Below are 20,234 nucleotides of genomic sequence, written 5' to 3'. Positions count from 1 at the left end.
TTGTGTTATGTCCTAATGTTGCTAGCTAAGAGAAACAAGTGTTTATTTTTGACTGAAGGAGAATAGGTTCTGCTTTCCCTGAGATTTTGGCCATAGTCACAAGACTAAACAATTATAGCAGCAAGTTGTTAGAAGCCACCACCCCAACCAAAAAAAAAAAGGAACTGAACTTGTATTGCTCTGTAGAATGCTTTTATTTATATCTCTCTGGAGAAAATTGGTGCTGAATAGTGAGTAGACTGGTTACATATTTTTTTATATTTCTGTAATAATTCTTCTCTCCCTAATTATACCTTTGGATAATCCCCTCCCACACTGACTCTGGAATTAATCATGTGTCTTATTTGGCCAATGGGGCAACAGAAAATATGGCTCGGTATGTGTTATTTTTTCTACACTTTTAGTATCCTGTAACCAACACCATGTGAACAAGTGTGGGCTGGCCTTATAGAGGATGAGATACATTTAATAAAATCATCCCTATTGCTCACCTAACATTAAGCCAAGTAACTTTATTGTTAGGAAGCCATATTAGACCATGAGCCTCAGCTGAAATAGCTTAGATAAGAAGAATCATCCAGGTGATATATGGAATCATAAGAAATTTTAAAAGTTTATTGTTTAAACTGCTAAGTTTATTTCAATGTGAATCTCTAGTCCAATTATCTTTCTTGAGATTCACTATGTATGTTAAGTATCTGGGGTGCAGATAATGTGCTTTTTCAGTTCATAGTCTCATAATTGGGAGAAGCTGAAACTGAGAATGTTGTCTGCTCCCAGATCTGTTACAGATCATGACAAAGTGATGCTTTAATTGTAAGAGGTTGCTTGGGAGTCCTGGGTTAGGGGTGAGCATGTATCAAATGGGAGAAGAATATAAAGGATTTGTGGACTGAAGGCAGATGTTGTACACTGCAGAAAATGGCCCCAGAATATTTACTGTTTTTTCTGTCACTGAGTAGAGTCTCTCTTCACAACCCCAGATGTAGGCTGGCCTTGTGACTTTCAAAGCATTTGGTGAAAGTAGCATTGTACAAGTTCCAAGTCTAAGAATCAAGAGAACCTGAAGAATCTGCTCTCAATCTGGGGAACTGTCCACCACCTGAGTCCAAATTAACCTTTTAGAGGAGGAGAAACCATGTCGAATGAGTTCCGCATTGTCTGAGCCAAAGCCCTAGGCAGGTGTGTGAACCAAGGTGAGACTCGCTAAGCCTAGCCCAGACCAGATGAACTATTAAGGTAAGCACAGCAGAAGACTTGCTGATGCACAGAATCGGGACCAAATTAAAGGGTTATTGTCTTATGCCATCACTGGGTACCATTATTAAGAAGGATTTGATTAGGCAACACTCAACTATGTGATTCACACGGAGTTCTGGAGCAGAGTGCCTTCACCTGAGTCTTGGATTCACTACTTAGTGTTTAACTGACCTTGGCTAAGGTACTTAACTGGCCCCTACTTCTGCCTCTTCATCTGCAGAATGGAGACACCCCGCAAAAAAGCAATGGTAGACACTCGGATCCTGTTGTTGTTATGAGTTATGTGTAAAATAACTTTATTGAGTGTCAAAGTTGAACACTGAAATCCCAGAGGCAGCCTGGAGATTCTCTGCCATAAAGAAGGGGAAAAGGTAAATGAGGTATGATTCAAGGAAGTGAAATTAAACCAGCTCCCATTTTATAAATGTTTCCAGGACTTTTCTGGTTGTGTGTTCAAGCTGAATAATAACAGTAGCTATTATATATGGGGCATCCTCCACATGTCAGGCACTTTACACACATTATCTCTAATTCTTACAATTATACTACTAAGCAGTCAATAAATGATAGCTATTATTATGTATCGCACTCTGCGTAAATGCTTTAAATCATTATCACATTTAATCCTTAAAATCACTTCTGTGATAGGCATTATTAACCCAACCTCACAAATAAAGCAACAGAAGCATGCAGACCTTAAATAATGGACCCAAATACACCGAGCTAGTAAGTGGCAGAGCAAGGATTCCTATTTGGATCGGTCATAATCTAAAACCTATGTTCTTTTCGCTAGTGCCACTCTGCATCTTGACAGATGAAAATCCTAGATAGTGAGAGTTCTTTGTCAGCTTCACATAAACACTGACAATGGATTACTGTCTGCTTTGTTCTCAGAAGTGCCTGTCTGGAAGCAAAGGGGAAGGTTGAGGAAGCTGTCCACGCTCCATAGTGAGTATTAACAAGGGCAGTATTGACTCTCCTGGGTCTTTGCCTGGCATGACTCATCATAGCAAATGAATTTACTCCTAGAAGGAGCCTTTTGCATCATTGGTTGACAAATTCTATCTTGGGTTCTGTCATATTTGTAGTGAGGAGGAGATGGGAAATGGACAGTGTGTCTGGCCCCATCCCTCACCTATGTTCTACAAAGACCCTCAAAGATAGACTTAGGCTAGAGAAAGGATTAGACCTCAAAAATCTGGGTTTTTTTCTCCTTGTAGAACCTTCTGTGAGTCTGTTAGTAGATGACATTCCCAGTCAATTTTGATGTGCAAGGAGATTCTCTTAAGTGCCCCTTAGGCCCAAACGATTTGGGTGAATATTTAAATAATGCATTACCATGGCCTGTCTTGAGGATGGAGCGAATGGAAGAAACTCGTTCTAGATTCATCAGAATTTTACTTGGGCCACCTTTGGACTAGGTCATGACCGTATTTAGGCCAATTTACTTAAACAGTGACCTCTGGGATCAGAGGCATTGCCAAGACATTCAACAGAATGACCTTGTGGATGCCGTCCTATGCGTCATTGGATGTTTAGCAGCATCTCTGACCTGTACCCACTAGATGCCAGTAATCTCCCTCCACTTCCCCAGTTTTGACAACTCCAGACACTGCCAAATGGCTCTTAAACTGCAAAGTCACCCTCGGCTGTGAACCACTGGTTTGATCTGGGCACTAAAATAATTTATTTGATCATCACTTCTTTGTGATATCCAGAAGAAAACTAAACTCACAACCTAAAATAATACTGCACTACTCATGGAAAGCAAGAACTTGAGTCAAGATTAATGCAGCTTTTAGAATGTTTGGTTTTATTTTTTTAACTGATTTATGGTAACTGAGTTGTGCAGGCACTGAAGTGTTTGTGGATGTTTCAAAATGACCTGCTTTTCATGAACATCAAATTTTTGATCTATCTGCAGGAAAAAAAAATGGATTGATAGCTGCTATCAAATTTGATAGCAGATCTTGGATATAAAAAAAAGTTTTCTTGCTATAAAATTTTAGCTGCCTGTCACTTACATTATATTATGTCACATCTCACAATGACATATTGCAATGTAATGCAATGTAAGTCACATAATAGACAACTGCAATTCATAACTTTCTGAACAGGGAGAGTCATTCTTTACTGAGAAGCTTCCCAAGGGAAGTGAAGGAATCCCTCTGCTGAGGTCATTCATAGCACTGATGCGACTGGCCTATTTGCAACTCTCATCTTCTTATCCTGTCTGTAATCTTTAGTCTTCCAACCTACCTCTTTTTTAAAACTGACCTTCCTATATTTCTTCTGAGTGTGATGGAGCTGTCAATCAAGTGGCTTGCCTCTGTGGAAAGTGGGGACTTATCCAGGCTGACCCATAGGGGTCTCAGGCTGCTGCTAGCCTAAGGTTGCATCTGTATGAATTAAAAGATGGATTCACCTTTGGGCAGCTACAGCCTCAAAGGGTTCAAGGGCTTGGTGATGAAATGAGGCCTTTCTGAAAATAAGAGAAAGAAGACTTTGCTGGGGTCATAGCTTCTCAAAGCGGAGAATGGACTGGTTTTCAATTGCTGCTCATCCCAGGGCCAGGAACCTTGCACGGGGAACAGCTCACAAAACTGTTCACAGCAGCCCTGAGGATATCTCACCTCCATAAATACAGAGAATGGCTCAGTTGAGTCATGTGCTCATCTCCTAGGCCAAACATGGACTTTTTTTTTTTTTTTAAACCAGGAATTGATAGGGAGCCTAGGATAAAGAAAATCTCTCATCCATAAATACCAGGCTTTGAGATCTGTATAGGCCTGATCCTTCCGCAACCTTTCTTTCCTTCTCTTTAGAGACTGTGCAGGGAAGGCAAGCCAACACAGAGAAAGAAAGTAGAGGAAGTCCTAGAGAAAGAGAGACAGTCTTACAATATCCTGGGGCACCTCTGGTCATTAGAGAAGACATTTAAACTCTAGACCTTTTGTTATTTGGACCCATTTACTTTTATAGCTCAGGTAGTTTGAGTGAGGTTTTTTGCAAGCAAATAAGTCTTAAAAAACATATGTACTCTCTCCATTTAGTGTTCCCTGTCTAAGACTTGGAGGATAAGCTTTTCAGGAGCTCTTTTGTGTGAATGTACAAACGCATTCATTCATTCACCAGCTTCTTATGTTCTTTAAACACAGCCGCCATTTATTGATCTTCCTTTTAAGCCCAGGTATTATACTCCAAGTTTGCATAATCTTTAAAAACTCCTTGCAGTGCTGTAAGTAATGCCTGGATGTATCCATTTTAAGAGAAGACTCAGGCTGAGCAATGCAATAGCTCATCGAAGATCAGCTAGCAAGTGATGGAGCCCAGTCTGTACTCCACCTGTGGGAAATGGCCTCCCCTGCCTTGTGTGCTTGTCTTTATCATTGCTCACTTTCATCATTGTTGCTGCTAGGAATATTTTATATATTAGAAGGTTGAAGAAGACGAAAATTGTATGGGATCCAGGATAACAGAATCACAGTCGTGAGAGCCCATGCTTCCCCCTCCCCCATGATTTTCTTTGCATCATGACATTGTCCCTCTCTGTCCTCTATGAGAGAAAACTGATGGACATAGTCCACAGGGGCTCAGCCCCCCTGCAGTATGAATGGTCCTGCTGCTCTGAGCCCAACATCCACAGACTTAAAAGAGTGGCATTTATAGGGACCCAGGGATTGATTAGCACATAATGGACTTTATTTGTTCTTGGCCTTGGTTTCCTAAATTTCACTGGATCTCCTAAAAATACTGTAACTTCCCTTAGCATCTTACTTTGTTCATCTTGGCCTTTCTGTGGAGCCCTATGTTGCCCATGTAATAAGCACCTTGGCTGAGTACTATTAAGGAGAGTCAGAGGTAGGAACATCTATGTCCCCAGCAGTGAGATATTTTTTTCTTTTTCTTTTTTTCTTTTAACTTTTTGGAAATTCCTGCTGCTATCCCATCCTCACTAATTTGACTGTCCTTATTCCCCTTTGCAGTCAGCATATTGAAGTCTGTTTCAAGGTAGGTTTTATATAGCTGGCTTAATCCCTTAAAGTCCATCCTTACCCGATGTCAGCTTCCTTCTTTTCTCTTTAAAGTCTCACAAACTTTGCTATTAGATCCACTTGAATTACAATACTAAAAACCTTTGCTACTTTTCTGTTTTCTACTGCTTCTGTATTACCATCACCTTTCTGAGGAGGAAAGGCCCTGATAAGAGAAACTGATGATGCTAAACCTCCATGTTCTGTATCTATAAACAAGACCCAGCACGTACCCCAATAATGCATTTCCAGGAAGATCTTGCACAGCCAAGACTTGGATTTTAGATTAGTACACTGCAGTGCCAACCTTGGAAATTATGCTTTTGAGAGAAATGAGTAAGTAATTCCTTGCTAATGGCAGTTGGCTTATTTTGGAAGGCATTCTATTAAGGGATTAAGCAAGCAAGTAATATAAAAAAAAAAAAAAAGACTGCCTTTGAAAAATGTGCTTCTTTAAAATAGCCCTCACAGTTTGTCTGTACTCTGACTTCAGTGGAGTGTTGATCTAGACTACCTCAACTTCACACCCAGCACTACTTTTTTATACCTAAGTTCTTGTTTTTCCCTGCCAGTTCTCCTTCAGATTCATTGTTTGAATATTGTATTTCATTGATTCTAACATATATATACATATATATATTCCTTTTTTAATGTCTTAATATCTATGAAGTATTGTCAGCTTTTTAATGGAATGTTATTTTTCTTAATTGGATATAAATTAATGGTGTATCTCTTTAACAAGAGATATATATTTGTATATTTGTATATTTGATGATATTAAAGTTTTAAGGCATCAGACTAGAGTTGCCAGGTTTTACCCAGCTGATACTGTGATGGTCTTCTCTAAAGCTTAGCTGATAGTTTCTAGTCTTCTATAGTTTGAGAAAAGAAACCACCAGTGTTTGAAAACTATAAATAAAATACCAGCAGTTTTGCTGGGCAAATATTCCAGGAGTAAAGTGCAAGGCTTTGAAAGGCAGTAAGTGCTACTGGCTAGAATGCAGATTTAGCAGCTTGGTAGCCTCATTCTGTGCCTGGCAAGTCAATAACATAACTGAGCTTCAATTTCCCCATCTGCAACATGCCAATGATAATCCTCACCCTGAGTGTATACGTTTAGAGATAGATGAATAGATAGACACACTGTAAATGATATGAAATAATAGGTGCTAGAAAAACTTTAGCTATTGTTTTTTTTCTTGCAATTTGAAATATAACCTATGCAGAGTAACAGAGTACACACTTATCTTAAAATAACTGCAGGACTTCTAAATAAAATCCCCAGCAGAGATGTAATGTAAGCATACTTTCTAATTTTTATAATCTTTTTTTATATTTCCCAATTAAAGATATTTTATAAGCAATCATATTTCTATGCAATGTTAGATTATTGCTCGAAAATAACTTCTTGCAAAATTAAACATCCGTTTTGGTATACATACATACTTTAGAAAGACAGAAAGGCTATAACAGAATTAATAGAGGGGCATAGATTTTCTTCTTGTTTCTACCCTACACAGTCAAAATGTGAACTTTATATAATTTCCTTTGTACATTTTAGTCATCTTACTTTGGGAAAAAAAAGATAAGAATTTTAGATAATTGCCTCCTAACCATTCTAAAACTTTCTTCATTGAACTTTAGCCTAGCAACATTTATAAGAAAGGCAAGTTTTGTGTCAATTCACAATATATGTGTCAGAACATGGCCGAGTTATATATTTTTTTTTATTTTAAGATTTGGTAGTATGCACTGAGCAGATATATATATATATCTATATATATATATATAACTGGTATATACAATGTGTGTTTATATCAGTGTACTTCCCAGCTCCATTAGTAAATGTGTGTATGTGTGTGTGTGTGTGTGTGTGTGTGTGTTAAAACCTCCTAAATGTGTAGGACACATTTATTATTCTATGAAAAACATCAAGAATGTACGCAGACATACTCAAAACACTAAGAGCCACATTATTAATGTCTTTTTGCGAACCAAGCAAAGACTTATGATAATAGAGTTCATGGATCTCCGCAAAATGTTTCATTGCATTTTTCTTTAAAAACATTTTTGGCCATTCCTTATTGTTCCTTGAAGTAAATTCCTTGTATATCTCACCATTATCCCTTAATTACAATAAGCACCTCTGCACATAACAATGTTTTCATTTCTGCAAAACTTTATTCAAGCCCTACTTTTGTGAGAGAACTTCCTGATAAATCAAAACTAATCCAGTAATTAAATATCTTCATAAAACTTGCATTTCCTCTCTCCAGCCTTAGAAGATAAGCAAGGCTACCAAACTCTGAGCTCTTAGAACCATGTGTCATATGTTTATTGAGTTCTTTTGATGTATGGAAGTGATTTAATTCTTTACTATGTCCAAAATCCTGCCCAAACATACTGAAAGAGAGAACCTGTAATTGTAGAAACATATCTCTTAATAATACTACCTAGTATTTTAATATGGATGAGATTTGGTACGATAATTTCTGGTATAAAGATGACTTCCATATGCATTATTCCTTTTGAAGGTTGATAAAGGAGACAAAGTACATAGAATATCACATAAGTTCCAAGCACTGCCCTTGGCATTTAGCCTATATTCTTTCATTTGTTCATCACAGCAATTTCATTTCAACATTATCAAACACAGTCTGTTATAGAAAGTTAAAAGCTCCGTCCAAAGTCACATCTCCATTAATTGGTGAATGCAGGACTTGTCTGATTTCACAGTTTGTGATATTTCTCCAAATATCACGTGTTTGCACACACAGTATATTAGAATAGATGAATCCTTAGCTCCCCAGCACTAACCCATTCATTTTGTGGGAGAGTAAACTGAAGTCTACAGAGAAGTAAATCACAGCGTGACCTTGATGGAACTAGTGATGGCAGTCTGGCCAAGTGAAAACATGAAACTCGGAGAAGGATGATTGTGCTCAGCATACCAGGTGCATTAGTACTTTTTTCTCGCCCTAAGATAAACAGCCGTCAAAAGGCTGAGAATAATATACTCAAGCAATAGAGGGAGGAAATTTTAGTAAGCAATCTAGTAGGATGAAAGCAAAGGCAGTGGGGGACCCAGAAAGGTCCAGGGGCAGCAATTACTATATTTCCTATGAAGTGCATCAGTACATTCATTCTGGTGGCACTTTAGGAACAGATTGAAAATGAACCCAATGCCATGTCCAGAAATCAGCACAATACCATCTTCTAGTTGCCAGGGGCCCTCAGTAAACATTAAACACTGAAAGTTAGCTAAAACCAGGTCACTGACAAGTATTTGAACCAATGATGCATGGGGACTGGAAAAGACATAAACAATATATAACAAAGCTTGGATCAAGACTCTGGTGGATTCTAATAAACCTGCACAAATAGAATCATTAGCCCTGGTTCACTGGCAGTGCTGCCATACAAATTACAGTGATGCCTATGGATCACCTTGAATTTGGAAAGAACTCACCATCATGATCTGACTGTAGCCGGAAGCACATTAAGTAGTGTGGTCCAACTTGTCTGAGCATAGGCCTAGTGAGGACGGTGATCTGAAACTCACGGGTGGAATTAGCTACCCATGTCTATGGATGTAGATCACCACTCATATCAGCCCATGGCTTTGTAAAAATGACAATTCTTTTTTATGTAGGGTCAGTTTTACAAGTTGGGTAAGGTCTAAGTGGGAACTTTGTTTATGACAGTATAGAAGTTAGAATGTGTGTGATCATTCCTCCCCAGATCACAGTATTTTACAGGCTGGCCTCTGCATTTCTCCACCTTATGACAAAAACCCATGTTAAATTATAGCCTTCCTTTCTCTGAATTCAAATTAGTATAAGACTGAGTTGTGAGAACAAAAATACACTGTACAGAAGGACAAAAACAGTGTCTATCTTATTCACTGCTATGTTTGCAATTCCAGCGTAGTGCCTAGCACATGGTAGGCACTCAATAAATGGGTAGTGAATGAATGCTTGAGGGAATAAGGACATACTCTCTTATGAATAACCTCTAGAGGATAATGAAGAAGACATTCCTTGACTCGTGTGTCTGCCTTAGCAGTTACCACACTGTCCTGCAGAGAAAAGCAAAGCAAACAAACTTCATAGCAACTGTTAAACATTCCCTTGCTCTGTTCACATGTGAGGGGAACCTGAGTTCTTATGAATGATTGGAAATTAGCTAGATAGAAAATGGAGTAGCAGATGTGTATTCTAGATAAAAGGAAGGGAGAGTGGATTTAAAAAGCATCATCAGTTTTGGGGCACCTGGGTGGCTCAGATGGTTAAGCGTCTGCCTTCAGCTCAGGTCATGATCCCAGAGTCCTGGGATCGAGCCCCACATCGGGCTCCCTGCTCAGTGGGGAGTCTGCTTCTCCCCTTCCCTCTGCTTCTCCCCCTGCTCATATTCTCTCTCTCTGTATCTCTGTGTCTCGAATGAATAAATAAAAAAACTTAAAAAGCATCATCAGTTTTATGTGTTCAACTCTAAGGATATATAAGGAATAGAGAAGATGAGAACAAGGTAGAAGGGAGAGAGTGACAGATAATAAAATCAGGGAGAGAGCACCCTTTATCATTGCCTTTTTTTAAAGTACACCATTATTGATTTTTTAAAATACGTTTGCTGTTCTGTAGTTAGCAGTTAATATCTTCACAGTCTGGTTTGTTGCTGTTGTTGTTGTTGTTTTACTAAGGTGCTCCTAGGTCCAAAATTCTATCATTCTGTCAACTCCCAGATGTTCCATCTGCCGTATATAGAGAGCTATATGCAATTGGATCTAGAGATAGAAAACCCAGCCCTGGGGAGCCCTAGAATTTTTAAGTCCTCTTTATTTTTGTCAATTGATTATGTAATAGTAACGAAGATTGTATTCAAAGAACAACTTTAGTTACCTGAATATTCTTTTTTACTGTATCTCCTGTCCCTTTGCTTTGAGTACTCATGGCCAGTATTTACAGACATGTTCCATCACCGGCCATTCAGATAAGGGGCAGTAAAATAGCATAGCATTAGTTATCACACAAATGCCTTGTTTTTAGTTTCCTTACTTATGGTTTTGTGCGTTGCATTGGATGTGCGTGTGGGTTTGTTGGCAGTGGGATGAGACAGATACAGGAAAATTGTATTAGAATAGAAAGGAGAGAAAGGAAACTATTATTTATTGAGCACCTTCCATTTACCAGACACTGAACTTAGCGCATTTGTTTTGTTTTTTATTTAAATTAATATTTTCTTATTCAAAAGAACATATGGGCAATTATTCTCTCCATTTTATAGATAAATGTTCAAGATTATTCCATTATTTATGAAAGTTCTCACAGATCATAATCAAAAGAGCTAGGATTCAAAGCTGAATACTCTTAGCCATGAAGCTTGTGCTGTTCTATATTCCACAGCGTCTCTCTTTTACTGTTCATTCTAATTCATCCCAAATCAACTTTTAAGATGTTTATCTATCTGAGTGTCCCCTTCACTGTTTCCAAATTCTTCCTCTGCTTTCTCTATCCACTTTAATAAACCAAGGGATCCAAAGCACATGGTATGTGTTATTCAGGTCACGTCCCAAGATAGAATGTCACGTATACTTGATGTGGTGTCTATAAAGTGCTCAAAATTAATCCAAACTTCCATGCTGAAAGGAGATAAAATGATTATCAACTACATCTAGTACCTTTTTAGAAAAGGAGAATTAGCATCGACTGACAGCTCATTTTGCTTCCACATTCAATTTTAATATTTGCTTGTGCTTACCAAAAGGACAGTCATGTTTATCTGGCACCCACAAAATCCCAAGACCTATTTTTATGCTTGTAAATAGATTCTAAATCAGTAAATAGCATTATTTTTTAATGGCACAAACAAGAAAGTGGTCCAAACAAGATGTGATAAATAAAAAACATTTCTCTGAGTAATTCCTTCTCTTCTTCCTGATGTTTGATCGATCCCTTTATTTTTCTATTTTTCTCTTTTGAAGCAGAAGTCCCAGAAAGTAAATTCTCAAAGAAAAGATTCTATATTGTAAGGCATCTTTACAATCACTAAGGTAACTAAGCATGTATCAATTTATCTCTTGGTTTTTCTTCTTTAAAATATCTTCAGAATTAGAATGCTCTGTACCGACCAGAAATGAGTCAGCAAATTGAGAAGCTCTGAATCAATTTATAACTTTGAATAGCAGGTGGACAACCACAAATATAAGTCTATGCCATGTATATAAATTTATCCCTGGTAGTCCGTAATCTCATAATTAAATTGTCTCCCACAATATACACTAAAATATAAATACTAAGAGCAGTGCTCTGTCTGAATAGAGTAATAATTTTAGGATTTTCAATATTTGCAAAGGAAATTCTTAACTTCTGAAACCGCTCTTGTATTATGATTTAAAAGAGGAAAGAATCAATCCAAAAAGATATGGAGACTATACAAAATAACAAGAGTTTTATTGAAACTACTTAAGCAAAGAAAATCTAGTTTTCTGAACCAACTCTTCAATCATATGCAACTTGGAGAGTGGAAGTACAGATCTGTTATCTATTTTTCTTAGCTTGCACATCATCCTTAATTATAGTTTAGATGACAAAATGAAACATAAATGGCTTTTTATCAATGGAACATTGCTGGAAGCATAAACAATAAATTATGAATTACTGAAGCAGAAGCCTTTTGGATCATGTATGCATAATGCTGTTCTGTATATTTGGGATCCCAGTTGGACCTCCTGTTTCATGCAAATTGAGTTCTACCTTTTATGATTCAACATTGATGAAAAGTACCATGTTTCATATGGGTCAGAGCTGATGCCTTATATGGGAAAGATCTCAAGTCAGTGTTTGGTCGTGTGTAGCACTATGGAAAAGTCCTCTGTGTGAGCAGAGCAGACAGGGTGACCATATTGCAAACATCCCCATGTAGGTATTCATTATCACACTCATGCAAGCACGCGGTCTTCACTTGTTGCTTAGGTATGGTTGCCTGGGAAACCCAACAATAATGGCTTGGCTGTGACTGAGGGATGGAGGCTTTTGTAAAGGCCACTTGAGGAAAGATGTTATTTTGGAAAGTCCTGCGTTAGCTTCAAAGCAGCCTGGTGTAATGGAAGAACTCAGGGATGTCTGAGGTGGCCACAAAGAGGACAGTTGGCTTACAAAGAGGACCTCTTTGCTCTGTGGGTCACCGGGAAGACCTTTCAAGTCCAGTTCTGCCTAGATGGGGCACAGCTGGCTTAAGGAGACTGAGAGAGGGGCTCTGTCTGCCTCAACACCTACATCCTCAGTACAGCAGAAGCAGGCATGCGGATTCTGCCTGAGTAAAGATGGAGGACAGAGGGCCAGCTCTGGCTGGCCTGGGATTGGGGAAATTCAATTCCACCTTCAGGCAGCAGGTTTCAGTTTTGTGGCAAGAGCAATGTGAGATAAACTTGACATTCTTCAAAAGAACAAAGGAAGATTGCCTTTAAACTTCCAGCCCGTGCAACATGATTCCACAGGGTATGTGTGTTAGGAGGCTGTGGGTGTTTGAAACAACTTGATATGCCAGAATTTCGAGTTGGAAGTTGGGGTCAGCTACTGTGTGGAGAAAGCTGAGTTTCATTTTGGCAAAGGATAAAGAAAAGAAAGCCTTCATATTCAAGAACAGATCCAAGAATCCTGCAGCTATTTCCATGGCTGGTAAATATTTTCAGTTTTCTCCTTTTCCTCCTCCTCCTTTTCTTTCTTAAATCTTTCTATTGTAATATTCTTTAGATTGCAACACATTACCACGCACATTTCTTGCAATGCATTCTAGTAAGGATGAAGGTTTTCAATGCTACCAATGAGGGCACTTTCACAATTACGGTACAACATTAAAAAATGAACAGAGTTCAAGCTGCAATGAAACCTGGTTGAGAATGATAAGCCAGAGGAGATAGAACATAGCATGGGAATTTAGGAATTAACAGATAAACCTAATGAGGATTTTGTCCCATGTACTGATGAATTTTTTTTATGTGCCAGACATTGTGTTAAGAGGTGTCTGGCACATAGGTTACACATATCTGTCACAGCACACTTGTGAGGTGAATAGATATTGTTATCCTGATAGTACAGATAAGGCAACTAGGACTTAAAATAATTGGCCTGTAGTCCATGTTCTTACAAGGGATGCTTCTAGAGGATAAAAAGACATAAAACACACACTGCTTGAAATTGGCCAGTTGAGATAGAAACCTCACAAAACAAAGCATGAATTGTATTCTAAACAGGTAAGGATGTTATGGACATTGAGATAACCCAAGGCACATTTGTTCCAAAGTTCTAGTCAGCATTGACATTATCCAAATTATTTGTCACAATTATACTTGTAGAGTGAGGTTCTTACCAATTGAATTTTGATCAGAAAGGAGATATCAAGAAGAGGAAAAAAAACATTAGTGTCATCAGGTACCCTGGTTCCCCTGCTGTCTTTTCTTAAGTCTAACCAAGCTGTAATTAAGGCCAAGCCTACTGTCTACTTCTTTCCTTTCCATAATGTCCTCTCTAGGGAGCAGAGCTTTATGTTTTTCCTCATTTCTCTACACACGTGATTCAAATAATTCAGTATAAAACATGAAGAATACCATTTTACCAGATTGCTTTCTGGCAATTCCAATCATATCTTTTAACTACAGTGTGCAGACTGAGAAGATCAGGTTTCTGGCAGACCTGAAATTTTCTGCAAGCAAGACAGTTCTGTATCTGTAAAAGGTCCATTTATCTTCCCTGTCTTGTTCTATTTAATTGTTGAGTATCTTCCATTTTCATGGTTAGGATGAAAGCCAATATGAAATGTGGTCAGCAAAACTCTTGCTTCTAAATTCACCCAACTGGAAGATGGAGAAACCAATGACTAGGCCATATAATTGAGAAAATTCAAGGTGCTATGATTGCTGTTTATATATGATATAAATGACTCATCATATTTGTGACCTTCGTTTTCACCTTCATCTGTATTGAAGGTTGCTTTCCTAATCTGGATGAAATATGAATCTCATATATTCAGAAAGAGAATTATTTGTGAAATCACTCAACTGTGTAGGAGATAAGAGACAGCTAATTTCTATCTCATTTTGTCTTTGATTATGAATTAGTCCTCTGAAAATTGCAGAAGGACCAATCTATATGAGGGAGGAGAAAGATCACAGTAACTTCAAGTTGAAAGACATGACTACAAGTTCCTCAGAAAATGCCAAATACTAAAACCATCTCCCATAAGGGTCTAATTAAACAGGGGAATCATCCACCCATCAATTATGAATTTGGATATAATGACTCTCTCAAAATCTTAACCTTGGGACTTGTAAATCATGACACTGTCAGTGGAGAAACATCAGCTAATGCCCATTTTAAAGTCCATCTTATGTAGAAAAAAACAATTCTAAATATGATTATAGAATTTAATCCTGTCCATCTTTCAAACATAAAATATACCATAGTTTAAACTAAATAATGTCTAGCATTTGGACTTTTTTTGTATTTGTATTCTCTTATCATCAATAGGGAATGGGTAATAGGCTAAAAAATACTCATTTAATATCTATCTACTTACCTATATATCTCCATCATTTTAAATCTGACAACTTTTTCCCATTACTTTGATTGTTTCTACATAGGAAGAAGGGACCATCCCCCCCCCACCCCCGATTCTTATAGTAACTATCCAGATGACAAAAAGGTTGAGGTCTAAAGAGCAAAACTCATGAATTTCTGATCTAGAAAAAGGAAGATAGAGTATAAATTATACATATCTATTTCAAAGACCAGTGGGCTCATGATTTACTCTATGGAGATGTTCAATGTTTGGATCCTAAATCCAGAATCACAGTGAATATATGTCCTGGGTTCCACAAGACAGTCCTGGTTTATGTTTTTCTAGGAACAAATATAAATAGCAACCCTTTTCACTTTAAAAAATGTCCCAGTTGGAATAACAAATTATGTGGTCACTCTTGTCAAAATAAACACACAATTTAATATAAACAATTGTAGCACAAAGAGTGCACTTTCCACAAAATATTTGCAACACCTGGCATCTTTTTTCAATTATTTCACACACACACAAACCTGTGACATAAATAAAAAGTGCTACTTCCATTTTTTAGTTTCAAAATAAAAGAGATAACACAGTCTTTTAAATATTCTATTGAAGGGCTTATTAAAATGTGATAGGGCAAAAAGAGGTTATCTAAGTGTATAAACTTTTAATTTCTATTGATTCTAAAATTTAGAGAAAACACATGAAATTCATTCATGTCAGACTAAAATCTGACAGGTTTAGGGCATAACAAATATAGTACAAAACTACACTTTCCCTGGCACCCAAAAAACCTCCCATTTGCTCAACACATGTTTATGTGGTGCCTTTGGTGTGCCATACTTCTATTACAGGCATATTTTGAAATTGCATGCACAGAAAATTCCAAGAAGCTCAGAACCTTTGGGATGGGAAAACATTTCTTCACAGAGAATTTTTAAATTTAGGGCATTTCATATGCAAAAATAATGACTGATACCTATTAGCTCACAATCAAAGTGAGCATGGACTACACTTAAGCACAGACCTGTGGCTCAGTTTCGGCTTTCTGAGTTGGCTTTCTCTTAGACATATTCATGTGACTTCCATAAAAAATAAATGTTGTTGACTAAAAAACAAAGATAATGTACTTGGATTACAGTTCCTAATTAGGGGAGGCTAACAAAGGAGTACTCCATTATTAAGAAAGAACAGGATTTTGTTTCCTTAGTGTTTATAATAGTGGAAGCCAGCTAAATGAGTAGTATCTGTATAATGACTTTGTCATTTCATTTTTGGTGATGCATTCACATTTATCAGAGCATCCCCAAAGAATTAAGTAGCATTATGTTAAAAGGTAAGGCCATAATATATTTAACAAGAGCCATAAAATGTTATTTTATTTCATGAAGGAAATGTTAGTAAAATTCACTACCTCCTTGAAACAGAACATAGCAAATAACCCAAACAAGTGTCATGAACCAAATTTTACTCTTCTAATTGAGTCTAGCTTTTATAGAGACCATTCAGAAATCCAAACTAATGCCTATAGTAAGGCTGGAAGACAGCTTAAGGCAATGCATTTATTTTGCTACGCATTCAAAAACAGCTGAAACTAAGATTTAAATATACCTGGATCAAAATAAACAGTGAAAAATGCTTATTGAATCTATAGCAGCTTAGGAAACAAAAATGTACAGAAGAGATAGACTTAAAAAAAAAAAAGATCTATGGCTTTCACATGTAATAGACAATGGGGGAAATAGTTAATCCAAACTTGGTTCTCAAGAAATAATGAAATGGATTAAATGTTCTCCATGAGTGAAAAACCTAACAATAAAATCAGTTTATTTTAGCTCCAAAATAATACCAATAAGGAGTGTCCTTCAAGAAGGACTTCCTGATCTAATTGCTATTATCAAAGTTGGTACAGGCTTAAAACAAATACCCCTAATGTGTACCCACAAATCAGGCAAAATTAGGATAGGCTTTCCCTAAAGACTTGGTAAACATTCAGTTAAAACTTAACAACTGCCAAGTATAAGCCAGTTCCTTCTCTAACAGATATCTCAGTATCTCAAAATTCCTGGAACTTTCCCAGGGGTTAAATCCTACTCTTCAGTCTTTAAAGTTAGGTGATTGAGGTATTCCCTAGGATAAAATTAACTTTCACATTAACAATTTTCTTATCTATTGTTTCAATATTGGAAAGAGGAAGTGATGTAATTATTGAGCCATTAGGCTGATAAGCTAAGTTTCAACTGCTCAGGGGTGAACAAAAATTATTTTGTTGATATTTTCAGTCAAATTATGAAATCATATCCTATTTTCCAATTTATGTTCTACCCTGTTTCATAGGGCTAATATATTTACCTTCATTTTTCTTGATGGTAAAATTCGGATTGTTGACCATTTCTGGAAGAAGACTGTATAAGAAATAATGTCCATTTTTGGGATCATCTTTGTCCATGGCACTCACTGTTTGAATGACCTGTAACATAAAACTCGACGTCAGCATTTCTGATGACATCAGAGGGCTTATACCGCCTTTAAAAGCTGAGTGACATCTCTTTAGTGGACTAATACTTTGGTCCAAGAAAATTTTTTTTTCAGTTTTCTGAATTGTTGTGGATGGTTTGTGCCAAGAACAAGGAGAAACATTTGTTACAGTAAAACCTCAGCTTTGATAAACTGATGAAAATTAAGGTCATTACTTTTGTGTCCACTTGGTGTCCGTGGATCAAAATAGCAAATTTAAGGGTATTTGAAAATTCCACTGGGTAATTACAGGTTTCTTTCCAATTTGAGTCTCTATGGGCATCTAAAATGAGATTTGGAATTGTTACAGTGATTGTAGTGTGGCTCTTGGGAGGATCTTGGAAGTAAGGTACTTAAATCTTGAACCCTGAAAACTCTTTTTTTTACTCATCAGGCTACAAATGTTTGCCAAATAGAATGTTCCTCGGCACAAACATCACTGCAACAAACCTTTCTGAAGAGTTGCATCTGTTCCCTCCCAATAATGAATACTGTTTTTAAAGTGAGTGGATAACACATGCAAACAATGCTTTGGAGTGTATCCTGAGATGAATAAATTATAGGGATTAGGAGAATTACCACTGTGCAGAGAACTGTTTGGATAGATACACATACTTGGAATCGGTGCTGGTTGAATGTGTTTATTTCATTTGCAAAGCTGCATTAACTTAGTGCTAAGTTGTTTCTTGGGATGTCAGAGAATCAGCTTAATAATTCATATTTGTGAATCTGTGATATTAATCACTTCAATATGAAACACTGGACAACAGTTAATGTAGTAAAAATTATAGTTTATACTACTACTGTAAATAAGTACAACATAATTTCTGCAAAAAAAAAAATGCCTGCAAAGCATGACAATCAAGGTGATATGAGGTATCAAAAAAAAGAATTAACAGGGAAATGCTCTCCGGTTTGTGGAATTTAGAGAATGTAATGATGATGCCTAATACATTAGGACTGTTTGAATAGTTAGGTCCCATTCAACTTTGCCAATTTCAGTAAAAAAAAAAAAAAAAGCATCATTTCTTTTTGAGAAAAGGATATCATTGCCTTGTAACTTATCACCTAAGGAATTGTGAGAACCATAATGGACAACTGTGACTTTTGCCTTGTATCGAGCACATATTACATGATGAGCAGGGCATTAAAGTTGTGACATAAAGGAAATAACTTTTCTCAACTCCTCTATTTCTCCATTTTTAAATTGGGACATATTCTTACCTGGTAGGTCTTTTACCTTTGTTAAGGACCTTGTAAAATGTCTTGTCGTGCTTAGCTTTAGTAACAATATAACAAAAAAATAGCACAAAATATAACTTATGATTAAGACAGTGAGGTAGTCATCAAAGTGATGGACTCTGAAATTGAGCAGCCTTGATAGAAGGCATAGTTTTACCCTTTACTCATTGTGTGACACTGAGGGAGTTACTTCAGTCTTTATGAAACTCAGTTTTCATGTATTCCTAAAATTGCAAATAAAAAGTACCTTCCTCATAGGGCTGTTTTGACTATTGACATAAATTCATGTCAATCTCTTAATAGAGCATCTGGTTCCTAGTAAATGTTCAATGAATGTTATTATTATTGTCCTTTTATGGTTGTTGTTGTTGTTTTATTAGGGTCACCACCATTTATTCATGACATAGCCCTATGAGAAGCATACTGGCTTTTGTTCCCCGAACAATTCCCTAACCTCATCAGATTCGATGGCAATACAATTATATTTACTATATCTGAACACCTAGCATCTTTGCCTTGACATTTAAGTGCAGAGAGATGCCCTGGGCTTCTAGTTTTATAAAAACAAAAGAATGGAAACCCAAGGGGAGAAGCTGGGAACACACAAATAACTCTTCTATGGCTAGCCTACATGTCCAAATATTTAAGAGAAGAATTTGACAGGAACCTTCTTTGAGGCAGTTATAAAGAACAGAGGGGGGAGGAGTTATTTGTGAGCATCTGAAACATTCTCTGCTCCCTTTATTCAATTTTGTTTCAAAAGGACTCCTTTGTTCACGTGTACCAGTTGAAAAAGTAACTCTTGAACAACGTGTGTGAGCACAAGTGAAGAAGGGCAAATGAAAAGAGAGCTTCTTGATATCCTGCGGCAAAAACCATTCATGACTAAATGCATTCTTATGATGTATTTAGCTTTTATCAGCTCCTGTAATGATACCATTCCTAATATTTCTAAGTAAGCTGCATGAGAAAGACTCATACCTGCTGGCAAGTGGATCTACATGAGTTATTTCATTAGTTAAGCCACCAGGACCAAAACAAAAGATGCAATAATTTAGCTTACCTGAAGTAAAGGAGTGTAATTACCTGTCATGCCATATCTCAGAAGTTTGGTCTAAACATTACACCTGCAATGAATAGGTTTTTTTTCCCCACCATCTATGTAAGCCAGGAACTCTGTTAGACATGAAACTTCTTGAGCCTACTGACCCAGAAAGCCTTGGGGTGAGGCCTAGAAATCTGCATTGTAAATAGCCTTGTAGGTGATTCTGAAGCCTGCTGAAGTCTGAGATGAACTGTTTTCAGCTAAGGGAGAAAATTGGTGTTTACAGCTCCCTCATTATTATTCATTAGGAGAGTTTGTATTGTTAAGCTCGCATCAAGCTCAGTGCATGATGTGTTATGGAAAAAGGGATGAAATGGTGACCCTTTAAATCAACTTCCAAATATCCCGTGAGCAAGTTAAGAATTTGGCTTAAACCATTTTTGACACTTCATTTTATCTTAATGCAGATAGCTACTGTCTAGACATTTTATCTAAAAGTGGACACCTGGTAAATCATTTGAAGGACTTTATGCTATTAAAACGCATTAAGATACCGCTATCTAAAAGGCTGAAGTTTT

At 37.0% G+C, this 20,234-nt stretch overlaps 1 protein-coding gene across 10 annotated transcripts in view; it reads right to left on the bottom strand.

Moving 5' to 3' along the window:
* The window catches only part of CDH8 (cadherin 8), a 353,942-nt gene that overhangs the window by 34,095 nt on the left and 299,613 nt on the right, over positions 1-20,234 (bottom strand). For all 10 annotated transcript variants that reach the window (XM_073880200.1, XM_073880204.1, XM_073880205.1 and 7 more), the window contains one exon: positions 17,205-17,322. In XM_073880200.1, the coding sequence (XP_073736301.1) occupies positions 17,205-17,322 (118 nt within the window). The remainder of the gene's footprint in view (positions 1-17,204; positions 17,323-20,234) is intronic.

This window comes from Callorhinus ursinus, unplaced genomic scaffold, assembly GCF_003265705.2.
Source record: "Callorhinus ursinus isolate GAN/ISIS: 27379988/994484 unplaced genomic scaffold, GSC_fseal_2.0 scaffold37, whole genome shotgun sequence".
NCBI classification, from domain to species: domain Eukaryota; kingdom Metazoa; phylum Chordata; class Mammalia; order Carnivora; family Otariidae; genus Callorhinus; species Callorhinus ursinus.
The sequence above is the reverse complement of the archived record's forward strand: the minus strand, read 5'-3'. Positions and strand labels throughout refer to the sequence as shown.